This window comes from Schizophyllum commune (assembly GCF_000143185.2).
Source record: "Schizophyllum commune H4-8 unplaced genomic scaffold SCHCOscaffold_8, whole genome shotgun sequence".
Taxonomy (NCBI): Eukaryota; Fungi; Basidiomycota; class Agaricomycetes; order Agaricales; family Schizophyllaceae; genus Schizophyllum; species Schizophyllum commune.
Genome location: NW_026089545.1, coordinates 235,736 through 254,401, shown reverse-complemented (window position 1 = coordinate 254,401; position 18,666 = coordinate 235,736). Strand labels below are relative to the sequence as shown.

Here is an 18,666-nt window from a genome sequence, read left to right as displayed (position 1 = left end):
CACTAGGGCACTATCAGCGCCATGTCAGGGATACTTCGCTTGATCACAATACAAGATATGCTGTAAGCGCATGATGAGCATGTTTGTTCAAGCCAACTCTGATGAAAGACAGCACAACGACTTCCTCTTGCGCACAGCCTGAATGATACTTTAGCACAAGCTGCCTAGTCAACGCTGCAGTCATTCTGCTACGTTCACATCATGTCTTTACTGCTCTGATTATGCCCTCAAGGTTCGGCCACGTCGAATGGACCGAAGTTGAACTTAGATACACGTGACCTCGGCAGAGACCGAGATGAACTTCGGAGAATCCCGCGCTTCTCCGTAGCACCGCGAAATTGCAGTGGTATCAACTTGGACCGTCCAATCACTCATGAGGTGCTCTTCCCGCTGAGGACACATACGTACGACGGATTCTCCTTCCTAGAAGTCTGGTAGGCTGGGAAAATGCACAAAATCCTCGATTTCTATCACCACCGAGCTGAAAACCTTGCTGGATTCTAAGAGTACCCCTACCGTCTACGGTTTACCAGCGAGCGTCGACACCCTATGTCCCATGACTAGGAAGCACGGTTCCCTATGTCCGGCGAGAACGAAACGCTACAGATAGGCGATGCGGCAGAGGACGTTTGCGTCCTCTGCGTGCGATCCCATGAGGCCGGCGCTGCAGGGCTGTGACATATAGCATCGCATATTCGTGATTTAGGTGGAGCCCTGCGCAGCTCATGGAGCTCGCCTCTGCTTTCCTTCCAACCCCCACCATCTCCCTCCGCCCACTATGGCGCCCACGTTGCTCGCGCGCGAAGAACAGCAGGGAACAGACAAGTCCGCCCAGGCCGCCACCATCGCGATCATTGTGATCATCGTTGTTCTCGTAGTCGCGACTGGCGTCGGCCTTTTCGTGACGCGCGAGAAGCGCAAGGTGAAAGAACACGCCGCCGGGACCTCTGAGGAGTATGTCAAGGAGGAGGGTAGACACTACCTGCGCCGCAAGTCGTATGATCCCGAGACCGGGCGCCCGACGCGCCCCGTGTCGGGTATGGCGTCTACGCGGCCAGCGTCGTCGATCACGTACGCCCAGGTGCCGCTGCACGAGGGCGAGTACGAGGACCCGTGGAAGGAACAGGCGAAAGGGAACGTCAGCGTCTCCGAGCACGACTTCACTGCCGTCCCGCTCATGCACGCCACACACCTCCCCTCCATCCCGTCTACCGTCACGCTCGTCTCCGCTAGCCCCACGAAGAAGCGCGACTCCTCTCCACCCACGCTCCCGCCTCTGCACATCCCGCAGCCTCTGCTCGCCGGCACGCGCCCGCTCGACGCCGATCGCCGCTCATCAGACTCGCGCCCAGCGGACCGGGAGATCGACGAGGACGATATTCCCACACCCTCGTCCTCTCCTTCACTGTACTCCCAACCATCGCTGTATTCTCGCAACTCGGTGAAACGCCACCATCGATACGACTCCGAGCCCCCGCCGCCTGTGCCAGCCCTGCCCGCGGAGCACCGCCTCCAGGCTGCGTCGTACATCCCGCGCGAGCCCTCCCCGCTCGAGCGCGGCAACACGAAAAAGGTCGCCATGCTCCTCAAGGGCCGCGCGCGGGGCGGCGAGGACCCTTCGCGCAACGACACGATGGTCTCCCAGATCGAGCGCCAGGACTCCATCATGTCGGCGCCAACGCCCCCGCCCGATAAGCAGGGCTTCCGCTTCGCAAGTGGTCGGCCACTGAACATGGATCTCATGACTTCCGTGTCGGAGGAGCCAGAGTCACCTCGGTGGAATCCGTACGAGAGTCCGGAGGAGCACCATGGGCGGCGCGGATCGCTCACTGACGCGTTCGACTCTGCTACGTCTCCGCCAAGGACTCGACCGCCCTCCGAGTACAGCGCGTCGACGGTCGGTCTATCGAGGGACGCATCTATGCACGTTGCATCGTCCTTCGAGCCCTTCGTGAACTCGAAGCGACTGTCCGCCGTCAAGGACTCACCGCTGGATTCGCCCTACGGTGATGATCTGCATCCCCAGACACGGATAGGAGACGCAAGTGCAGACGAGCACGTCGCGCAGAAGCGCTGGAGCGCCCGGATGAAGTCCGTCCGCGCCATCGTCAACGAATAGTTTGGACATGCACATATTTATTGCTTCACGAACTGCACGATATTTATCTTACTGACATACAGTACTCGTACTTACTCACCCGCCGCGACACCTCACTAGCATTTCACGGTACATTATTACCCTCCGACTGCATCTCACCACCACACGCCTACGCTTTCAGTAGCTTGTACCATAGGCACGGACGCTCTCGCGACAGAACACTAGCAGGATATAATGCACATAGTCATACCAAATACATGACATGAGCCTACAACACAGCATCTCATTCCTCGTCGCAAGCAACCTCCTACTCATCGTCGTCGTACTCCTCCGACTCGACCTTGATGACAAGCCTGGCACCAGCCTCGATGCCGCACTTCTGCATCGTATCCTCTGGATCGCACTCGACCTCATCCTCCAGCATGTCTCCATTGTCGTCCTCGTACTGAATGATATGATACAAACGCGCTCTGGATGTGGAGTCAGTAAGAGGAGACACAGGATGCTAGAGAATAACTCACTCATCCACGTCTATTCCAAAGTTCTGACACGCGCCGGCGAGCACCTTCTTCACCAAATGCCCACCCCGCGTCTTGAACTCCGCCTCCTGGTCAGGATACTGGCCAGAGATGTGCACCGTGAACCTTTCCTCCGATGGCTTCGACTTCCCCGATGAGGGCTTCGCAGCCACTGTCTTCGCGGAGGGCTTCCGGGACTGAGACGAAGATGACGCCGGCTTTGACGAAGTGGGAATGCCGGACTTCTGCGCCGCGGCAGGTCGGAACTTAGAAGGGGAGGGCTGGGATCGCGGGGGTGGTGTTGGCTCTTCGGGCTCGTCATCGTCGAACAGGTTCGCGGGCGAGGAGGCTGCCGCGGTCTCTGCCTTGACGGTCTTCACTGATGAGGATTGTACCTCGACTTCGGCCTCGACGACGACTGCAGGACAGTCAGCAAGGGGATGGAAAGCTCGGTGTGACGGGACGCACCAGCTGATGAGGGAGGGACCTCAACCCATTGTTGACTCGAACCACGAGACGAGCTCTGTTCCTTCACGCGAGGCTCCGGTACAGGGAACGCGGGCTCCGCGTCCACAACATCTGGCTCAGCCGCCGCGGGGGGTATATCTTCATCAACCGCAGGCGCCTCATCCTCATCGTCGTCCTCAAACACCGATCGCTCCCGAGAAGCAGATGCGCTCTTGCCCGCCGTAATGGTCCCCTTTGGCAACGAGACCTTCTTCTCGGTCGCCTTCGCCGTCGTCACAGATCCTGTTGCGCTGGTTAGTGGGATGGGGGAACGCCTGGGCAGGCCTATTGCAACGCACGTGGGCTAGGCTGCGGTGGCGGCAGCGCAGAAGAGTCGACCACGGTCACCACGATCTCGTCCAGGAAGCTCGACATCGTCTCATATACATCTTCGTCTATGAAGACGGGGGCACCGCGGCAGATGTCGAGGGTACTCGTAGTGAACTCGAGCGCCGCGACAGAGTCGAGGTGAAACTTCTTGCGAACAGCAGCCTCCATCGTCTACACGGCTCAAGTCAGCGAGAGCATCGGACGCATAGGCATGCCACACACCACAAAGTTTGTCGGTCTTGGCATGAACAAGCGTTTACCATTGCACGCGAAGAGCGTCACTGGCACGTCCTTCGAGGACTTGGTCTCCGAATTGATAGTGGATTTGAAGTACATGGTCGCGTAGAGGTATTCCCAAAATTTTCCGGCAGTCAAGGGTATGTGATATTCAAAAGCATAGGAAGCGCGAGAAAACCCGCCGTATGAACTCGAATACTGTGGTCGATGGGAACAAGGGAAGACCGTCACAAGCGTGACAGAGCCCGGCGGGTTCACGTGATCGTGTATGCACGAGGCGTCACGGTTTTGAATTGTGACCCTGCTCCAGACACACAAGTTCAGAAGGATATTCTCATAGTCTATTTTCGACCTCTTTGCGAGTATCTATTGATGCTCTTGAGAGAGAGATTCGCGCCGTACGACATCATAGAGGGGTCGTAGAGTTTGACCAATCGAAGGTAGTAGAGGTGGATAAAGGTGGACTCTGTGTATGGTCGTGCACGAATCAAGGACCACTATCTTTCAGTTATGTTAAGTTATGTTAAGAAGGTATTCAAAGCATGACGTAAACGCGATTGAGCTGCTCTCAAGGCCGAGTATGCGATTGTCGATGTTATGCCGCGTCCGGAAGCCTTGCTGCTAGTAATAGCAGGGTATATCGTACGAGAGACGATGATAGTCCAAAGTATGAACAAAGTTGCAAAAAGAAGCCAGGAAAGGTTTTCTCCACCGAAAGACGAAGAGGATGATGATGGAAGCCGAGCAAACCTTCCAAAGGGGGATATTCCAGCCGTTCGACTCCGTCCTCTCAGCTCTGACATTACTCCTCGACACTGACAAGACGTGTAGCGAACTCCTTTCTGGACTGCCGCTTGAGTCTCAAGTGATCTCTCAAAGGCCTCATTCTCAGAGACTGCCCGTGAACAGACAAGCCGCGGCATAACGGGATGGCCTATCAGACTTACACGGACTCAAATTATCACCTTCCAGCTCCTCGTGCGTGGCTCGATGTCCCATGTTGTATGCTATACTAACACACAACATTTCACAGCTGAAACCTGTTCTCCTTTGTATATTTAGCTACATACAGCTCACGACAGTCGATCGCGGGTTCGACGATCGGCGGCAGAGTATACGCCTCTAGTCCGTCCATCCTACAAATCCATCCCTCCAATTCCTCTCGCTGTGAGACCCAACAAGCTCTGTCTGAATATACAGCGCCATGATCCTGGGCAAGGACACCCGCGGCCTCTTCATATCAACCGGGTCCCCGGCTCACCCTGCCCGTCCCGAACTGGCTCGACGAACCCTTCGTCTCCAGGCAAGACGTCCCTCGCACTGCCCTCTCTGTGAGCTTGGGCGCCTTCTGGTGGGCCATCGTGCGCGCTGGACTGGGGCAAGGAGACTCGCGGTCTCTTCGCCTCAATGGCGTCCTCCGTATCCTCCGTCGCTCTACGCTTCCGCACGTTCGGTGACTCCTTGACTTCTGGAAGGAGGTCACCCTCTGACTCAGCCTTCGCTTTCTGTCCTTCAGGCGCAGGATCGACCTTGGCCCCTGGTGCTGCAGGCCTGGGCGGTCTCCACCTCGGCATTGTCAGCTCACCGACGTTGACGATGACCTCTCCCTCCTTGATCCCTGCGACCACGTCAATGTCGACCCGGTCGATCCTCAGTAGCCCCTTCTTGCCCTCGTAGTACTCGCTGATGCGGCGGAAGACCTCCTCGAATCGGTGATACACGTCCGTGTCAAAATTCTCCTTCGCGAGTCGCTTGTGTCGGACCTGGGCCGCAGGCAATCCTGCCCCGAGCTCCTCGTCGATGTCTCTTGCCTGCACCATGCGGTGCGCGTCGCCCATCATATGAATCAGGTTATGCAGCCGGACCATGGGCGTGTCCGGGCCGTATGCTCGGCTGAGCAGTTGCCAGAGAGTACGGCACTCCTTTGCGTCGCCCAACATCAGTTCACGACGCACTTCTGAGCCAGGCGCATCGTGTACAAAGAGTCTCTCTCTGCGACAGCGCTGCAACAACAGCCAAGCGGCAGTAGCGGGGTCGCGCCTGAAACTCGTAGGGTCGCGCTTTCTGCGCAAGGCGACTCTCTCGTCGACGTGCTCCAAGGCGTACTGAAGCGCGATCCAGAGTACGGACTCTACGTCGTGGCAGAAGTTGACGTTGAAGTGATTTGCAGCGAGGAGGGAGTCGGGTGCGTTCTCCGGCAAGAACATATGCTTGCCTGCCTCTATCTCGATGGCCATGTAGGGTCTAGTGCCCTGTGTGATATGTGAGTCAATCTAATGTGCCACTGGGGACTACGTCTGCTCACCGTTCGTCTGGCCCAGGGCTCGAGCGCTTCGTAACGTTTCGTGAATTCGAAGTCGATGACCTTGACCACCCAGTCCAAGGTCAGGGGGTCCCAGTATAGCATGATATTTCCCGGACTGATGTCGTGATGGACGCGTCCAACGCGGAACAGGAATTTCAGGACTACACAAAAGCCGTCAGCAAAGCTTGACGGGAAAGCTGCGAAGAACTCACAGATCATGACCTCAGCTAGCGCTCGATGGAACAGCACCGGATCGTCGACTTCATACAAATCGTGGCAGCGCTCGGCATACACTGTCATCCACCTCTGCCGGTAGATCTTCTTCGGCCACGTGAAACTCGGTGACCTCCGCTGGACATTGTACTTCGCTGGCATGTCCGACGCGATCTTCACGAAGAACTTCTTCATCCGCTCGGTCTCCTCGGTCCCGGCGATCGCGTTCATAGCCGAGATCAGCTCGCGCTGCATCTCCGACTCCCTTGGGTCGCAAGGCAGGAGGTGCGTATCGCGGAGTACATGCTCCTGCGCTTCTGAGCGGATAGATAATCCATCTCCGAGACGGTCTGCGGGCTTGGCTGTGTAGACGGAACGCCCCTTGCCGTATAGACCACCCGAGAGTGAGCACGCAGCCAGGATGCCCGTCGTCTGATAGACGACAACTTTGTTGCTTAGAATGTTCTTCGGTACGCTGAACTGGTATTGAAGCGAGTCGCTTGCGTCGACGACACGCGCAATACCGGGGTCGAGGCCAAGGTGGCACTTTGCGTAAGTGGCGAAGAGGACGAACTGGATGAAGTCGGTGCATCGCTGCAATGTAGGTGAGCAAGCGCTTTCAGACCTCTTTCCTGGGTGCGCACCTTGTTGATGTCGAATTCATGCGTCACGGCAGAGTAGGAGCGCGTGTGGTACCAGATGCGGGCAGTGGTGTCCTCGATGGTAATGGCGATGTGGGCGACGCGACGACAGTCGCTGTACAGGATCTGGTTTGCAACGCCGATGGACTGCTCCTCATTCTGTGCGAGACGTCAGTTCTGCTACCGATCACAACTGAATGGTTCACGCACCTCAGCCGCATCGTCGCCGTCTGACCAGAGTACAGACACCCCAATGTCGGCCATCCACTCCCCTATCCACTCAGGGTCGTTCTCGTTGAGGATGACGCTCTCGATTGCGGAGCCCGCGAAGGCCCCGTGGGCGCTCTTGTCCTTCAGTACGGTATAGCCATCGAGGCGGAACGACTCGACGCCTTTGTGTACGAATGTCTTGCTCTGGCGATTACACTGAAAGGTCGCCGTCCTCGCGTCCGGGTGGAACCTCTCTGGCAGCACCTGCTCGGCAGCATCCACGATATCTGCGAACAGCTGCGCTATCCCTTCCCAGATCTCGTCGAGGGACGTATCTTTTGAATGATTGCTGGAGCCGGGAAACGCGCGGAAAACGTTTTCCGGATAGCCCAGCGTCGCGTCAGAGAGCATCTTTTTGAAGATGGGTTCCATGCCGTCGTCGCCAACAAACTCCCATCCGCACGCGTACAGACTGTAGAACTCTCCCGGCGAGCAGGTGACGATGTTCTGCGCAGACGTGGTCATCGTTGCAACGTTAGGCTTTGGCGCGGTAGCGAGTTATCGATGAGGAGTGCAGGCCTTGCCCAGTCGCAGATATTAGAAAATGCTGAATGAGCTCCCTGACGAAAGGCGGAGGCGAGGATCAATGGCGTCCGAATCCAAAATGTCAAGGGGCGGCGAGGCTCAGCCCTAGTCACGTGACTGCCGCATGGCAGTCACATGTCGCAAGCCTTTCAACATCCGGTCGCACCTCAAACTCACAGCACGCTAACGATGTACGACACATCCTTGAGTGCTCAGTGCGACAAACTCATGCTTAATTACTAGAAATGGAACGACTCTTACATCTAGTAGTAGGTAAACGAGTGACAGGAGCGTCACAATTAAGTACCTTGCCTTGCAAGATCTCTCCCGCCCTTGATCGATTCCAGTTCCTCATGCTGAGTGTCCATGTCTGATCACTTTCAAGGACATGTGTGTTGCTCGACTCACCAGGATAATTCCCTATTTCCCGCACATAGGGCATCGCGCAGTCATGAGCTGTACTGTCCCCGGCCAAAGGCCGTGCTTTCATAGCAAGCGCTAGACGGCAAGGAATTCTTGCGCGAGACAGCCCCCTGCTTCATATTCGACGCCCAAAAATTGCAATCGAGCTTTGTGCCCATGCTTAACTGCGAGGGAGGTGCAGGAGTAATAGACTGAGCAGGGTATACTTCCCTGTCATAAATAGATCCAATTACACACACAGAACAGGAAAGGGTAACAAAACACTGAAAGTAACGAAGACAGCACTGTACGTCCACCGAGATAGCGTATGAACAATAAGTACCATCGAGAAATAAGTACTGTTCCGTCCATGACGGCGTGCAACAAACGCAGGGAGTATGGTATAGCACTCTCAACAGTGACGAACTTATGCGCTCGCAGCAACCACAGGCGCCGGATACGCCATCGCCTGCTTCTGCTGCCCCTGCTGCCCTTGTCCGACCTGCCCCTGCTCCCCCGGCTTCTTCCTCTTCCAATTCCCGCTCCCAATCCCCATATTCTTCCGCTTCTTCGGCGCCGGCCCCTCCTCGCCGTCGCTCTTCCGCTTCTTCCCTGCACCTCCTTCCCCTGCGCCGCCACCACCAGCACCAGCACCAGCACTACCGCTCTTCGCGGCCTTCTCGGCGCGCTTCGCGGCGGCGACCTCGGCCTTCTTGGGCGGCGCGTTGCGCGTGATCTGCCCGAGGGGGCCGATCTTGGTCTGTGCGAGGCTGGGCGGGTCGTCGGGGAGGACGACGGGGTGGGTAGGGGACGGGGGAGGCAGGTCGGGTCGGGCGGTGGGCGTGGGTAGCAGGGAGATGGAGGTAGGTAAAGTGTTGGGCAGGGCGGAAGAGCCAGCGATGGGTGGGGGAAGAGGGACCGGGGCGGCCACGGGCGGTATAGGCGCTGGAGGGGCAGGCGGACGCATCGACGGTCCCGGAAGAGCTGGTACAGCAGCCGCTGCCGGAGGCGGCGCGCGCAGTGTACGGATACGGTCCTCGTAGAACGGCTTGAGCAGCCCGATCTGATCCTCGACCGTATTCGAGTCCAGCGGCACGAACGGCGGCGGCGGCGCGTGCGGGTTATCCTCCTCCTGCACGCGCGCCTGCGCGGCGACCACAGGGCGCGCCCTCTTTCCGCGCATAAGCCGGCTGGGCACGGTGAGGCTTGTGACGCCGAGGTCGGCGGCGATGCCGGAGGAGATGAGGCCGAGGTAGTCGTCCTCGTCGCCCAAGAAGTTGGCGAGGTCGCCGCGCGCGAGCGGGTCGAGCTCTTCCTCGTCTTCATCCTCGTCGAAGAGGCCCTCGTCAACGACAACTCCATCTGGAGCAGTAACCTGGGCGAGAGCGTGAGCAATACACCATGACACCGCGGCCGTACACCTACCCGCTCGCGATACGCCCTGACGAGCTTCGCCTCATTGTCGGCGAGCCGCGCGCCGTATCTCTCCACGTCGTCCGCAATATACCTCTCCAAATCCTGCACCTCCGACACACCACTCTCAAACAACGTATGGAGGATAATTTCCTGCACGGCCTCGTTAGCCAACCACATTCCTTATCCCTCACAGAACTACACCCCACTCACCTCCGGCGTCATCTTCTTCCCAAACTTGTCCGACAAGAACCTCAGCGTGCGCCCGACGTTCAGCAGATACCCCGCCGCCACGTCCGACAGCATGTCCAGCGCATTCTTCGACGCGCCCTGGAAGCCCGTGTGCTCCAGCGTCTTGCGCGTCATCCATGTCATGCACGCCGCCGCATTCTCCTGCCCCAGCTCGAGGCCGCCGACGCGTCGGCCGCCACCGCGAGTGGGTACGCGCCAGGGCTGCTCGGACGCGAGCGCCCGCGCCTCCTCTGCCTCGGGCGACAGCGCGGGTGTAGGATCGCCCTCGCCGTCGAGCGCCGCGAGCTTCGCATTTACCGTGCGCACGCGGCGCATGGTGGCGATGTTGCTGTTCATCAGGGAGAGCAGGGACTTGGGGTTCGCCGTGGCTGGCGGCGGTGCTGGTGGCCGCCTCCTCTTCTTGGGCCTGCGTGCCGGGATGGAGGTAGCATAGGTGATGGGTGGGAGCCCGTTGCCGAGCAGGAGATCGGATTTCTGGTTTGCCTGCCACCAGAGATTGTGCAGCTCGCGCTGCTCCTGGTCATAGAGTTCCTGATCGGTCAGGCCCTCTCGAGGGCGCTTGCCTGGCGGTGAGTCCACATTCGCCTCGTCGCTGAGCTTGCGCTTCGTGGCGGTTGAAAGGCTGAGGCCGGGGATAGGTGTGGCACCGCGCGCGAGCTCGCGCAGCCGCTCCGCCATCGCTGACGACGATCCGGGCTTGCCTTCAATCGCGGAGTCAAGCGCCGCAAGCTGCTCGTCCAGGCGCTTAAACTCGGACATGCCGTCCATCGTGCGCGGCACGGCGGGCTCGTTGGGGAAGTCTTCGGGGTTGCCGCCACGCTTGGAGGGGTCTCCCCCGCGCTTGGAAGGGCCTGCGGCGAGACGGGAGCCGGCGCCTGGGGTGTGGCGCCGCGCGACGGGCACAGGTGTGCGACTGTGGGCGGTGTGGCTGCGACCGGCGGCGCCATGGCCGTTGACGCCGTTCGTCTTCGCTGGGGTATATACGAGTTCAGGGGGTATGACGGGATCGCCGCGCTCCTTGCGATCTGTGAGATTCTGAAGAAGGACCTCGGCCTTCGCCCTGAGGCGGGCGGCGCACTTGCGGAGTGGGTGGTTCTGCAGACCATGAACACGGCGGTCAGGATGAGCGGGGTGGGGGACGCACCTCGGCGGCATTGTACTGGAAGCAATTGTCCCAGATGCGATCAAGATCATCCTTGAATTCGCGCTTGCTCTTGTAAATCTTGTTGCGTACTTTCTTGACCATCGTCCCCAGGTCCATCGGTTCCTGGATGACTGCTGCCATTAGACGAGTGGCTAGGTGGTAGGGCAGGAGACACACCTTCGTAGTAGTCTGGCGCTTCCGTCTTCCCGACGGGTTTGAGAAACGCCTCCGCGTCGCGGTTATCCTGAGAACAATAGCATGAGAACAATGGCAGGTCCAAGCAACGGGGAACGCACCATGGTCATCGTTCGCAGCTCTGTGAGGACTCCATCCAGTGCTTCATAGAAGGGATCCGCGAGCTTGCCCGTATCATTAGCTTGCTGTGGGGACATCAGACTCGCGAACAGTAAACAGACATCGGGCACGCACGCGCTCAGCCTTGACGTCGGCTAGCACTCGTTTGAGGTCGGTGTTGCTGTACCCATTCTGCCTCTCCCTCTCTCGTATTGTCCGTAGAAGATTCTGCCGCTCGGGTTAGCGACCGGGCGCGATGCGGCGAAGACGACTTACATTCATCGCGGCATTGAGTGACGGATTCAGACAAGAGCTTGTTTGTCAAAGTTTGCAAACGCGGAGGACGCACACGTGGGAATTCGGCCCGACCATCCGCTAGTGATCCGCTGGCGGATCTCCGTTCCCCGCTCCCTTCCACCGTCGACACAGCGAGTACAAGCACATATATTCGCCTACAGATACATCGGGATACGCGTATTCAAGTCGGTTTCGTACAGAAGCTGTAGACACGACGAATATATAGGAAGATGATCACTCGATTCACGCAGCAGCGGTCGCAACTCCGATGCTTTGAAGGTACCCGATGCGATGTTCATTCTTCTCCGTCTCTGGCGACCTGTTGATTGCTATCCACTTCGGGGCATCCTGGGGATGGCGATGAGACTTCAATACGAGGAGCGACCACTGTTAGCATACCTGGAACAGCCGTAAGGCCTGAATATCGTCCTTGACGTCTGTAGTGAAGCGGTGGTAGATGCCGGCCGGGATGATGAGCAGATCGCCCGGCTCGACTGCGAGACGAATCCAATTGTCACTTGGGCTCTCTGCGCAGGATAGTGAGGAGACGAGGGCGAAGGGCAGTGCGGGCGGGAACATACCTCGCACGTCGAAGAATCCTGCGCCGGACAAAATGTACCGGATCTCCTCGTCTTCGTGCAAGTGTCTAGCAGCGTGACGATCAGCTAAGCAGTAGCACAGCACCATCCCTCACTCACTCGTCGAAAAATGCTTTGATCTTCGCCTCGTATACCTACAAATCCGCCCATTAGTCACGTTCGTAATACCCATTGGCTGCCACCGTGCTCACCTCCCCCAACCCCTCCTTCGACACATGGATCTTATCCATATTCTTGTACCCACGCTCAGCCATGATCTTTGGTATCTCCCTCTCGTGCTCGGAGACGGGTATCCTCTTGTAGTAGACGTTCAGCTCCTTCAGTCGCTCCGGGGATACGGGCGTGGAGGGCGGGCTATCGTGTAGGAGACGCTGGTCGCCCTCAAGGTTGTCGTAGTAGTAGGCACGCATGGCGTGGATACGTGCGGTAGTTTGGAGTGAGTGAGTGAAGGAGGAGTAAGAGGCCTAGGGAATGAGTAGGATGATGGGGGAACTGGACAAGGGTACGGCCGTTCTCCCATGATCGCCCGGCCCGGGGCGGACCTCACCACGTGCGAGGCAGACCATCATCGCCGAGCGTGAATGTTGCTCGTCAGGTCATGAGCAGAAGTCTGGCCGCCAAACAACCATCAGGTCATCTATGAATACTCTACAGTTCGTAAGCTTCTATAGTCTGAGCTATACGTTCTCGCCTGCTTGTAGACCTAGTAGAGCTCCGCTCCCAACGCCGCAGCCAGCTTCCTCGCTGCGCGCTTCACTTCCCCGCGCTCGCCCATCACGGTGAGCTTCACCCCCGGCCCCGCGACAGACGTCGGCACCAGATCGTACCTCCCAAACGCCCAGTTCAGGATATGCGGTCCTTTGTCTTGTAAGTCAACAAATCCCTTGACGCGCCAGACGGATTCGCGAGAGAGCGCCCCGAGTGCAGAGGTGAGGGTTCCTTCGGATATGGGTTTCGGCGCGATGACGGATGGGGTCGATCCCTCATGTGAGCCCACGGAAGGAGGCGAGCCAGCTGCACCACATTTGCAGGAGCCGGCGTCGCTCGCGCAGCGACACGCCCCTGCGCTCCTGCACTGACACTTTTCCGGGGAATGCTCGTGCCCGTGCTCATGGCGATGCTCTGGCGGCGCCGACGCCACCGTTACCGTCTCCACCTCGTCATTGTGCGCCGCGTCGCCAAAGCTCTCCGCCCCGTCCTTGAACAGCTGCGTGTCGAGCCCAAAAATGAGCGAGGGGTCGACGCCGGCGCGGCCCTTGCAGCGGATTTTGGGCGTCAGGTCGTTCAGCGTGTGCAGGTGGTCGTAGACGATGTCGAGATCGCGCTCGGAGACGTGCTCCCATTTGTTCTGTGGGTAGGATGTTAGCGGACGTGCGATGGACTTTAGTAAACGGAAAAAAGAACAAGAAACGACGGAGGAAAACTACCCACAATAAGAATCACATCCGAATAACTCGCCTGCATCTTCGCAGTTGGCGACGTATCCTCGTAGCCCACAAAGTTCTCCGCATCGATGACCGTGATAATCGCATCCAGCTTCAAATCGCCCCCCGTCTGCCGCTCGAGCTCGCGGATCTGGAACGCAAGCGTGGCGGGGAATGCCGAGCCGCTGCACTCGATGAATATGCGGTCCGGCCTGTACTTGTCTGGGATGGTGAGATGTTGGGAGTTAGGTTTGAGAAGGCAAGCTCACCTCTAATTTCTAGCAATGCGTTCTGCATCTGGCCGACAAGGACGCAGCACCTGGATGGTGTTTAGCGAGGGTTAAGGTGGGGCACCGTGTGGCAATTTACATGCATCCATTCAGGATCTCGCTGACAGCAGTCAAGCTAGACTGTTGTGCAAGCTTACTGTCGACCTCCACATCGCCGTATTCGTTCTTAAGCAGTGCAGCGCGGTAACCTTTGGGCAGATGCTCAAGGAGGGAGAGAATGATGGATGTCTTCCCGGCGCCAAGAAATCCAGTGAAAACAGTGATGGGAATGGGTTTCTGGTTTGTCATGGGGGTAGCCGATATAGGTGGCAGAGAAATACGGAGGAAGGAAGATGAAGACGATGAGCGTAGGACGCAAGATGCTCTCGGTCCCGGCCCAGCGCCTAGATCAACCGTGAGAATCGGACCCTTCTTGAAAGGTCTGCCGCTTCCAGTTCGACTCCCGACCACGGACAGGTTCAAGAAAGCAGAACAGCGCGCTGGAGTGTCATACTGTATAGAACAATTATAAGTAGGTATAGTGTAGGTATAAGAGATGTACACCAAGATAAGGCACCTCAGAGCGCAGGACAGAAGTAACTTACAGGATACGAGAATGGCATCTTCCGCCTGACCTTTGTCCTCCCGATGTAAAAGATAGCCTCCGCAGAGACGTGTCCGCGAATGATATCATGATCATTGACATGCCTTTTCATGTCTAGGGCGCGCGCGATCACACTATGGTGCGGGTTCGGCATCATCTGGGCGTAGTCGCAGACAATGATGAGGCCTTCGAGGGGTCGGGGTTCCTTCTTGCATTGCTCGAAGTATTTGTAAATGTAGCCGCCTAGGGTGGCCTTGACGGACATGATGTGCGCGCGGACGACGCAGTAGAAGAAGGCGACATCGACGATGGAGATTGCGCCTATATTGAGGGTTATTGATTGGCGTGTTCATGGGTAATTCTGTAAGTCGTACCTCGCAGACCCCACGGACCATCTGCGGCGCAGCATTCGTAGCGGTGCACTTTATCCCAAGCCATTCGTTGGCAGCTCCCTGAGCAGTAAAACGCTTCACCGCACGCGCAGAGTCGCACATGCTCGGTGTGTGGGCCTTCCTAGGAGTTGGTCTCAGCTGCGAATTGCCATCATTCAAGAACTATTAGCTCACACCAGAAGAATTCGAGCAAGCCATGGAGAACCTCCAGCTCCGCCGCTTACTATGGTCGTTGTACAAATTTTGCTGTACCATATATGTGAGCATCACGGTGCGCCAGGTCCGCGTATTCCCCTTCGGCTGGTCGACCTCCGAGGGCGGCATAAAATCCAGCTTTTTGCGAAAGGCGCGCAGAACTTTGGCGTGCGCCAGCCCCTTGCACAGGCACATCACCAGCCGCGTCGCGTCCACCCTCTCGGACACGCTGTCCAAGTCGTAAACTATGCCAAAAACGCCCTCCTCGATGGCCTCCACCAGCGGCCGATTATCGCGGGCGACCTCGCAGACGATGGCAATGTAGCGCAGCACGATGCACGCGGCCAGATTCTCCCTCTTGTCGAGGCAGAAGTCGGCCGCGGCGACGGCGGACGCGACGACCTCGCGAGGGATCCTCGAAGGGGCAAAATCGGGGAGCTGGATCAGGGCGGTGAGCCACTGAATGTGGTTCTTCCAGGTGGAGAGGGCGATTACGGGGTCGAGGTACAGGTCACAGAGCGTGCGGGTTTGCGGCCCGATGGCGTGCCACAGAGAGCGCTTGGTGATTCTCGCATCGCGCAGCGCGTCGAGGAACAAGGCCATATCGTCGTCGCTCGGCGACTTATTTGCATCCGCGAGCACCTCATACAAGTGATATGCCGCCGTGGCGATCACATAGGCTGCGCGCCCACCGATATCGTCTGTTTTGCCAGGCAGCGCCGCATACTGCGTGAAGTTGACCCACATCTCGAGGACTTGGGCGAGCAGATCCGGATGCGCGTGCAGGAACGCCTTTGCATTCTCCGTATCCGACTCGAGGATGGCGAGGTACACCTGCGAGATGTGGATGACGTCCGACTGGACATCGCGCTGGTGAGCGCGAGCAAGGCGACGGCGGGCGGGATGGGCGACGGCGGTCCACTTCAGCATGTATGAGGATAGGTTACGAAGCAGGGGAGCGAGGGCTGCGCCTTCCGGATGCGCGGCAGCGCCCCAGAGCATCGAAAACGCTGTGAAACCGACGAAGACGACATCGAGGAAGCCAGGGTGATAAGGAAGGATCCCCGGAGGTTTGAGTTGTATGTAGGCACTGAAGGAGTTATTGAAGAGAGCCACGGCCCGTGCGAACTTGGATTTACGCGAGCGCTGCGGTTCGTCGTGAGCGCTTTCAAGGTTGTCGTCAGGGCCATCCTTTTGTAATTCGAGTGCGAGGTTATGCAGCTCCTGTAGATCTGTGTATCCCCGTTGGAATACAAGGACCATGGCGTTCATAGCAAAGCTGTTCATGGCGGTGAAAATTGTGCGTATGGAGGTAGAGGAGTGCGACAGGTTCGTCCCCTGAGCGTGAGGTGATGGCCGTAAAGAAGAACGAACATTTGATCGCGTCGCTCAAAGTTCGTGACCGCGTAGCGCGTGGCTCGTTGGCAACCACCACGTCTTTCAAAAGGCAGTCTATCTGTGCGGATTTGTGCGGAAATCTACCTTGTCAAGTTGACTTCTATGATATCATAAGTAGTAGACACAACACGAGTTATTACACATTTCTACAATACTCGTAACCAAATTGTGATTCGAAAGCACATTCCCCACCACCACCACCACCACCACGCCAACCGACCTACTCACGCCGCAATGATCCCCGCACCCTGCAGTCTCGCAATCAACTCCCCAAGACTCTCATTCTCCCTCTTCATCCGCTCCCTCTCCTCCTTCCCCGCCTGCAGCCTCTGCGACCAGCGCGCCTTCTCCTCATTCCAAGTCGCGGTGCGCGCGTCTATCTGTGCTTGAGTTCTCGCCTCGTGCTGGCGGTAGTGGTGGCGGGCGAAGGCGTATATTTCACGCTTCGAAAGCACATCAAGCTGAGCTCAATCCCGTAGCAATGGATAAGAACGTACTGAGATCTTGCCTTCCAGCTCGATGACCTGGGTCGCCTTCTTCTCAAGCATGGCTTTGTCAATGTTGAGGACACCCTCGAGCATTCGGCCTCGAGGTATTTTTTCGAGGGCGGCGAGGACTCTGTATCGTCGTCAGGGCGCGTTGCATGAGCCACGGTCGGCGAACATACCTATACAACCTTTCCACATACCGCGCATACCTCGCCGCAATCTCATCTCCTCTGTCGGACGGCTCCAGCAGCCGCACCCTCGAGAACGAGATCATGAGGGAGTCGAGTCGCATGAGTGACTCTAAGATGTTCAAAGTGGCCTTGCGCCAGGGATCGAGCTGGGGCGCGTGCTTTTTGGCGATGTGCTTGGGAAGGACCTGCATATTCTATTAGCGTCTATATCCTATGCATCACAAATGGCTAATACTGAGTTCTCACCTGCCACACATCCGCGTACATCCGCATCTGTATACCATCTAACGTCAGCGCGTCGCGCTTCAGGGGAAGTGAGAGCCTTTCTGCGACACCCGAGCCCGTGGATGACATGTCGGATTGTGAGGGTGGGTACGAGGCCGAAGACTCTTCAATGTCACCAGCATCACCAAGAGGTTCGGGGATGACTCTCCTCTCCAAGGGAGTACTCTGCATGGGCGATGGGTACAGATGCGTAGGGGGCGGATGCAGGATGGCTGCCCTCGGGAAGCGGGAAGGACCAGCTTGAGCAGGAGTTCCATGCGAGTGGGCATCGGGAAACACGGCCGGCGATCCATCGTATTGACTCTGGACTGGGATCTCAAGCGTCGAGTTGTAATTGATGAAAGTAGGTTCGTCGGGCGCCACATTGTGGGCAGGATGCTCGTCTCGGTTGTGAGGCGCCGTCGCCCGTGCGGGGTGTCCAGAGCTGGATGCGCGAGAGCGCGCAGGCGCCCTGCTTGGCTCGCGTGAAGTGCGATTCGTGGCGCGGGCGGGTTCAGGTGCAGCGGGTGCGCGCCTCGTGTCGTGTTCGCGCCGAGCGTTGGCGTCCAGCGACTCCAGCGACGAGCTTGTACGTAAGATAGACATCTTGACGAATGGAGGGGCAGTTCTGTGGCGGCCGGCAAGAAAAGGTGGAGGCTGCACGAAATGTGGCGTAGTCGTTGACGCAAGGCCGCTCGTGGGTGCGTGCACTCAAGGCAGTCAGGGCGCTCTCCGGGAGCTATAGGGTACGAGTCAAAAGAAGACTCTGAAGCGCGACAGCTGGACGGCGAGGGAGTCAGTTCGAAGAGACGCAGGGATGAGGCAGGACGGAAGATTGTGAGATATGCGCGATGTGCTCACACATATATCCGACTTCGAATGTGGGCGCACAATAACGTGGGAGCCGGCGACGGTCGCTCAGACGACCACAAGCCTTCCCATACGGGGTACCGTCTCCCGATACTAGCGGCCGGGGGCTACCTCTACGCTGTCGAGCGCCGTCTATACTCGGGTTTACTCCGGGCCTCGTAATGATAGGTGTTGTAATTTGTGCGTCAAAGAAGGTTCAGATATCCATCATGAAATCGGGAAGCGAGACGGGCGTCAGAGGTGCTGTGGTACGCCGTACAACTTGAACCAGGGCGAAGACAAGAAGCATCGATAACCATTGTTCCGTTACGGGCAGTACGTGCAGCGCAAGCACAACCACACATAAAGGTGGCCTTTCCTGCTACTCGCCGCGTCACATGTATATATGAGCGCGGGGATTTGAGCTTTGGCGAGAAGTTTGTGTAACGCATGGAATATAGGCGTGGCAATAGCCATGATCAATTTGATCGATGCTGGATTGGGCAGGTCCAGCACCCCTACTCGCGCCTGGTCATCCTGTTGTAAG

General features: G+C 57.8%; 8 protein-coding genes across 8 annotated transcripts; 1 reads left to right on the top strand and 7 right to left on the bottom strand.

Annotated features, from left to right (window-relative positions):
- Positions 1-534: 534 nt before the first annotated feature.
- SCHCODRAFT_02545922 (uncharacterized protein) lies at positions 535-2,328 on the top strand. The gene has a single exon (XM_003030282.2). It carries the CDS (start codon positions 779-781, stop codon positions 2,117-2,119), a length of 1,341 nt encoding a protein of 446 aa, XP_003030328.1. The 5' UTR covers positions 535-778; the 3' UTR covers positions 2,120-2,328.
- Positions 2,205-3,891, bottom strand: SCHCODRAFT_02630468 (uncharacterized protein). Its single transcript, XM_003030704.3, has 5 exons — positions 3,676-3,891; positions 3,423-3,624; positions 3,085-3,366; positions 2,620-3,034; positions 2,205-2,568 (listed from the first exon to the last, which is right to left on the bottom strand). Exons 1-5 carry the CDS (start codon positions 3,787-3,789, stop codon positions 2,406-2,408), a joined length of 1,176 nt encoding a protein of 391 aa, XP_003030750.1. The 5' UTR covers positions 3,790-3,891; the 3' UTR covers positions 2,205-2,405.
- Positions 3,892-4,925: 1,034 nt separating this feature from the next.
- SCHCODRAFT_02749816 (uncharacterized protein) lies at positions 4,926-7,667 on the bottom strand (the record flags this gene model as incomplete). The annotated part of the gene is made up of 5 exons (XM_050347230.1): positions 7,060-7,667; positions 6,853-7,008; positions 6,208-6,802; positions 5,996-6,156; positions 4,926-5,942 (listed from the first exon to the last, which is right to left on the bottom strand). The coding sequence occupies exons 1-5, from the start codon at positions 7,582-7,584 to the stop codon at positions 4,926-4,928; spliced, it is 2,454 nt and encodes an 817-aa protein (XP_050199067.1). The 5' UTR covers positions 7,585-7,667.
- Positions 7,668-8,207: 540 nt separating this feature from the next.
- Positions 8,208-11,460, bottom strand: SCHCODRAFT_02582301 (uncharacterized protein). Its single transcript, XM_003030706.3, has 8 exons — positions 11,426-11,460; positions 11,285-11,377; positions 11,152-11,235; positions 11,033-11,099; positions 10,856-10,986; positions 9,673-10,806; positions 9,472-9,612; positions 8,208-9,421 (listed from the first exon to the last, which is right to left on the bottom strand). The coding sequence occupies exons 1-8, from the start codon at positions 11,429-11,431 to the stop codon at positions 8,474-8,476; spliced, it is 2,604 nt and encodes an 867-aa protein (XP_003030752.1). The 5' UTR covers positions 11,432-11,460; the 3' UTR covers positions 8,208-8,473.
- A 119-nt stretch (positions 11,461-11,579) lies between these two features.
- On the bottom strand, positions 11,580-12,552 carry SCHCODRAFT_02630459 (Acireductone dioxygenase). The gene is made up of 5 exons (XM_003030707.2): positions 12,237-12,552; positions 12,145-12,179; positions 12,028-12,092; positions 11,846-11,973; positions 11,580-11,794 (listed from the first exon to the last, which is right to left on the bottom strand). The coding sequence occupies exons 1-5, from the start codon at positions 12,453-12,455 to the stop codon at positions 11,690-11,692; spliced, it is 552 nt and encodes a 183-aa protein (XP_003030753.1). The 5' UTR covers positions 12,456-12,552; the 3' UTR covers positions 11,580-11,689.
- A 196-nt stretch (positions 12,553-12,748) lies between these two features.
- SCHCODRAFT_01155148 (cobW-domain-containing protein) lies at positions 12,749-14,120 on the bottom strand (the record flags this gene model as incomplete). Its single annotated transcript, XM_050341118.1, has 5 exons — positions 13,839-14,120; positions 13,739-13,788; positions 13,477-13,691; positions 13,126-13,393; positions 12,749-13,059 (listed from the first exon to the last, which is right to left on the bottom strand). Exons 1-5 carry the CDS (start codon positions 14,045-14,047, stop codon positions 12,749-12,751), a joined length of 1,053 nt encoding a protein of 350 aa, XP_050199066.1. The 5' UTR covers positions 14,048-14,120.
- A 106-nt stretch (positions 14,121-14,226) lies between these two features.
- SCHCODRAFT_02582294 (uncharacterized protein) lies at positions 14,227-16,171 on the bottom strand. The gene is made up of 3 exons (XM_050343932.1): positions 14,909-16,171; positions 14,717-14,855; positions 14,227-14,663 (listed from the first exon to the last, which is right to left on the bottom strand). Exons 1-3 carry the CDS (start codon positions 15,929-15,931, stop codon positions 14,317-14,319), a joined length of 1,509 nt encoding a protein of 502 aa, XP_050199065.1. The 5' UTR covers positions 15,932-16,171; the 3' UTR covers positions 14,227-14,316.
- A 310-nt stretch (positions 16,172-16,481) lies between these two features.
- SCHCODRAFT_02630455 (uncharacterized protein) lies at positions 16,482-18,154 on the bottom strand. The gene is made up of 4 exons (XM_050345603.1): positions 17,253-18,154; positions 16,995-17,191; positions 16,825-16,945; positions 16,482-16,770 (listed from the first exon to the last, which is right to left on the bottom strand). The coding sequence occupies exons 1-4, from the start codon at positions 17,874-17,876 to the stop codon at positions 16,552-16,554; spliced, it is 1,161 nt and encodes a 386-aa protein (XP_050199064.1). The 5' UTR covers positions 17,877-18,154; the 3' UTR covers positions 16,482-16,551.
- Between the last annotated feature and the right edge of the window lie 512 nt (positions 18,155-18,666).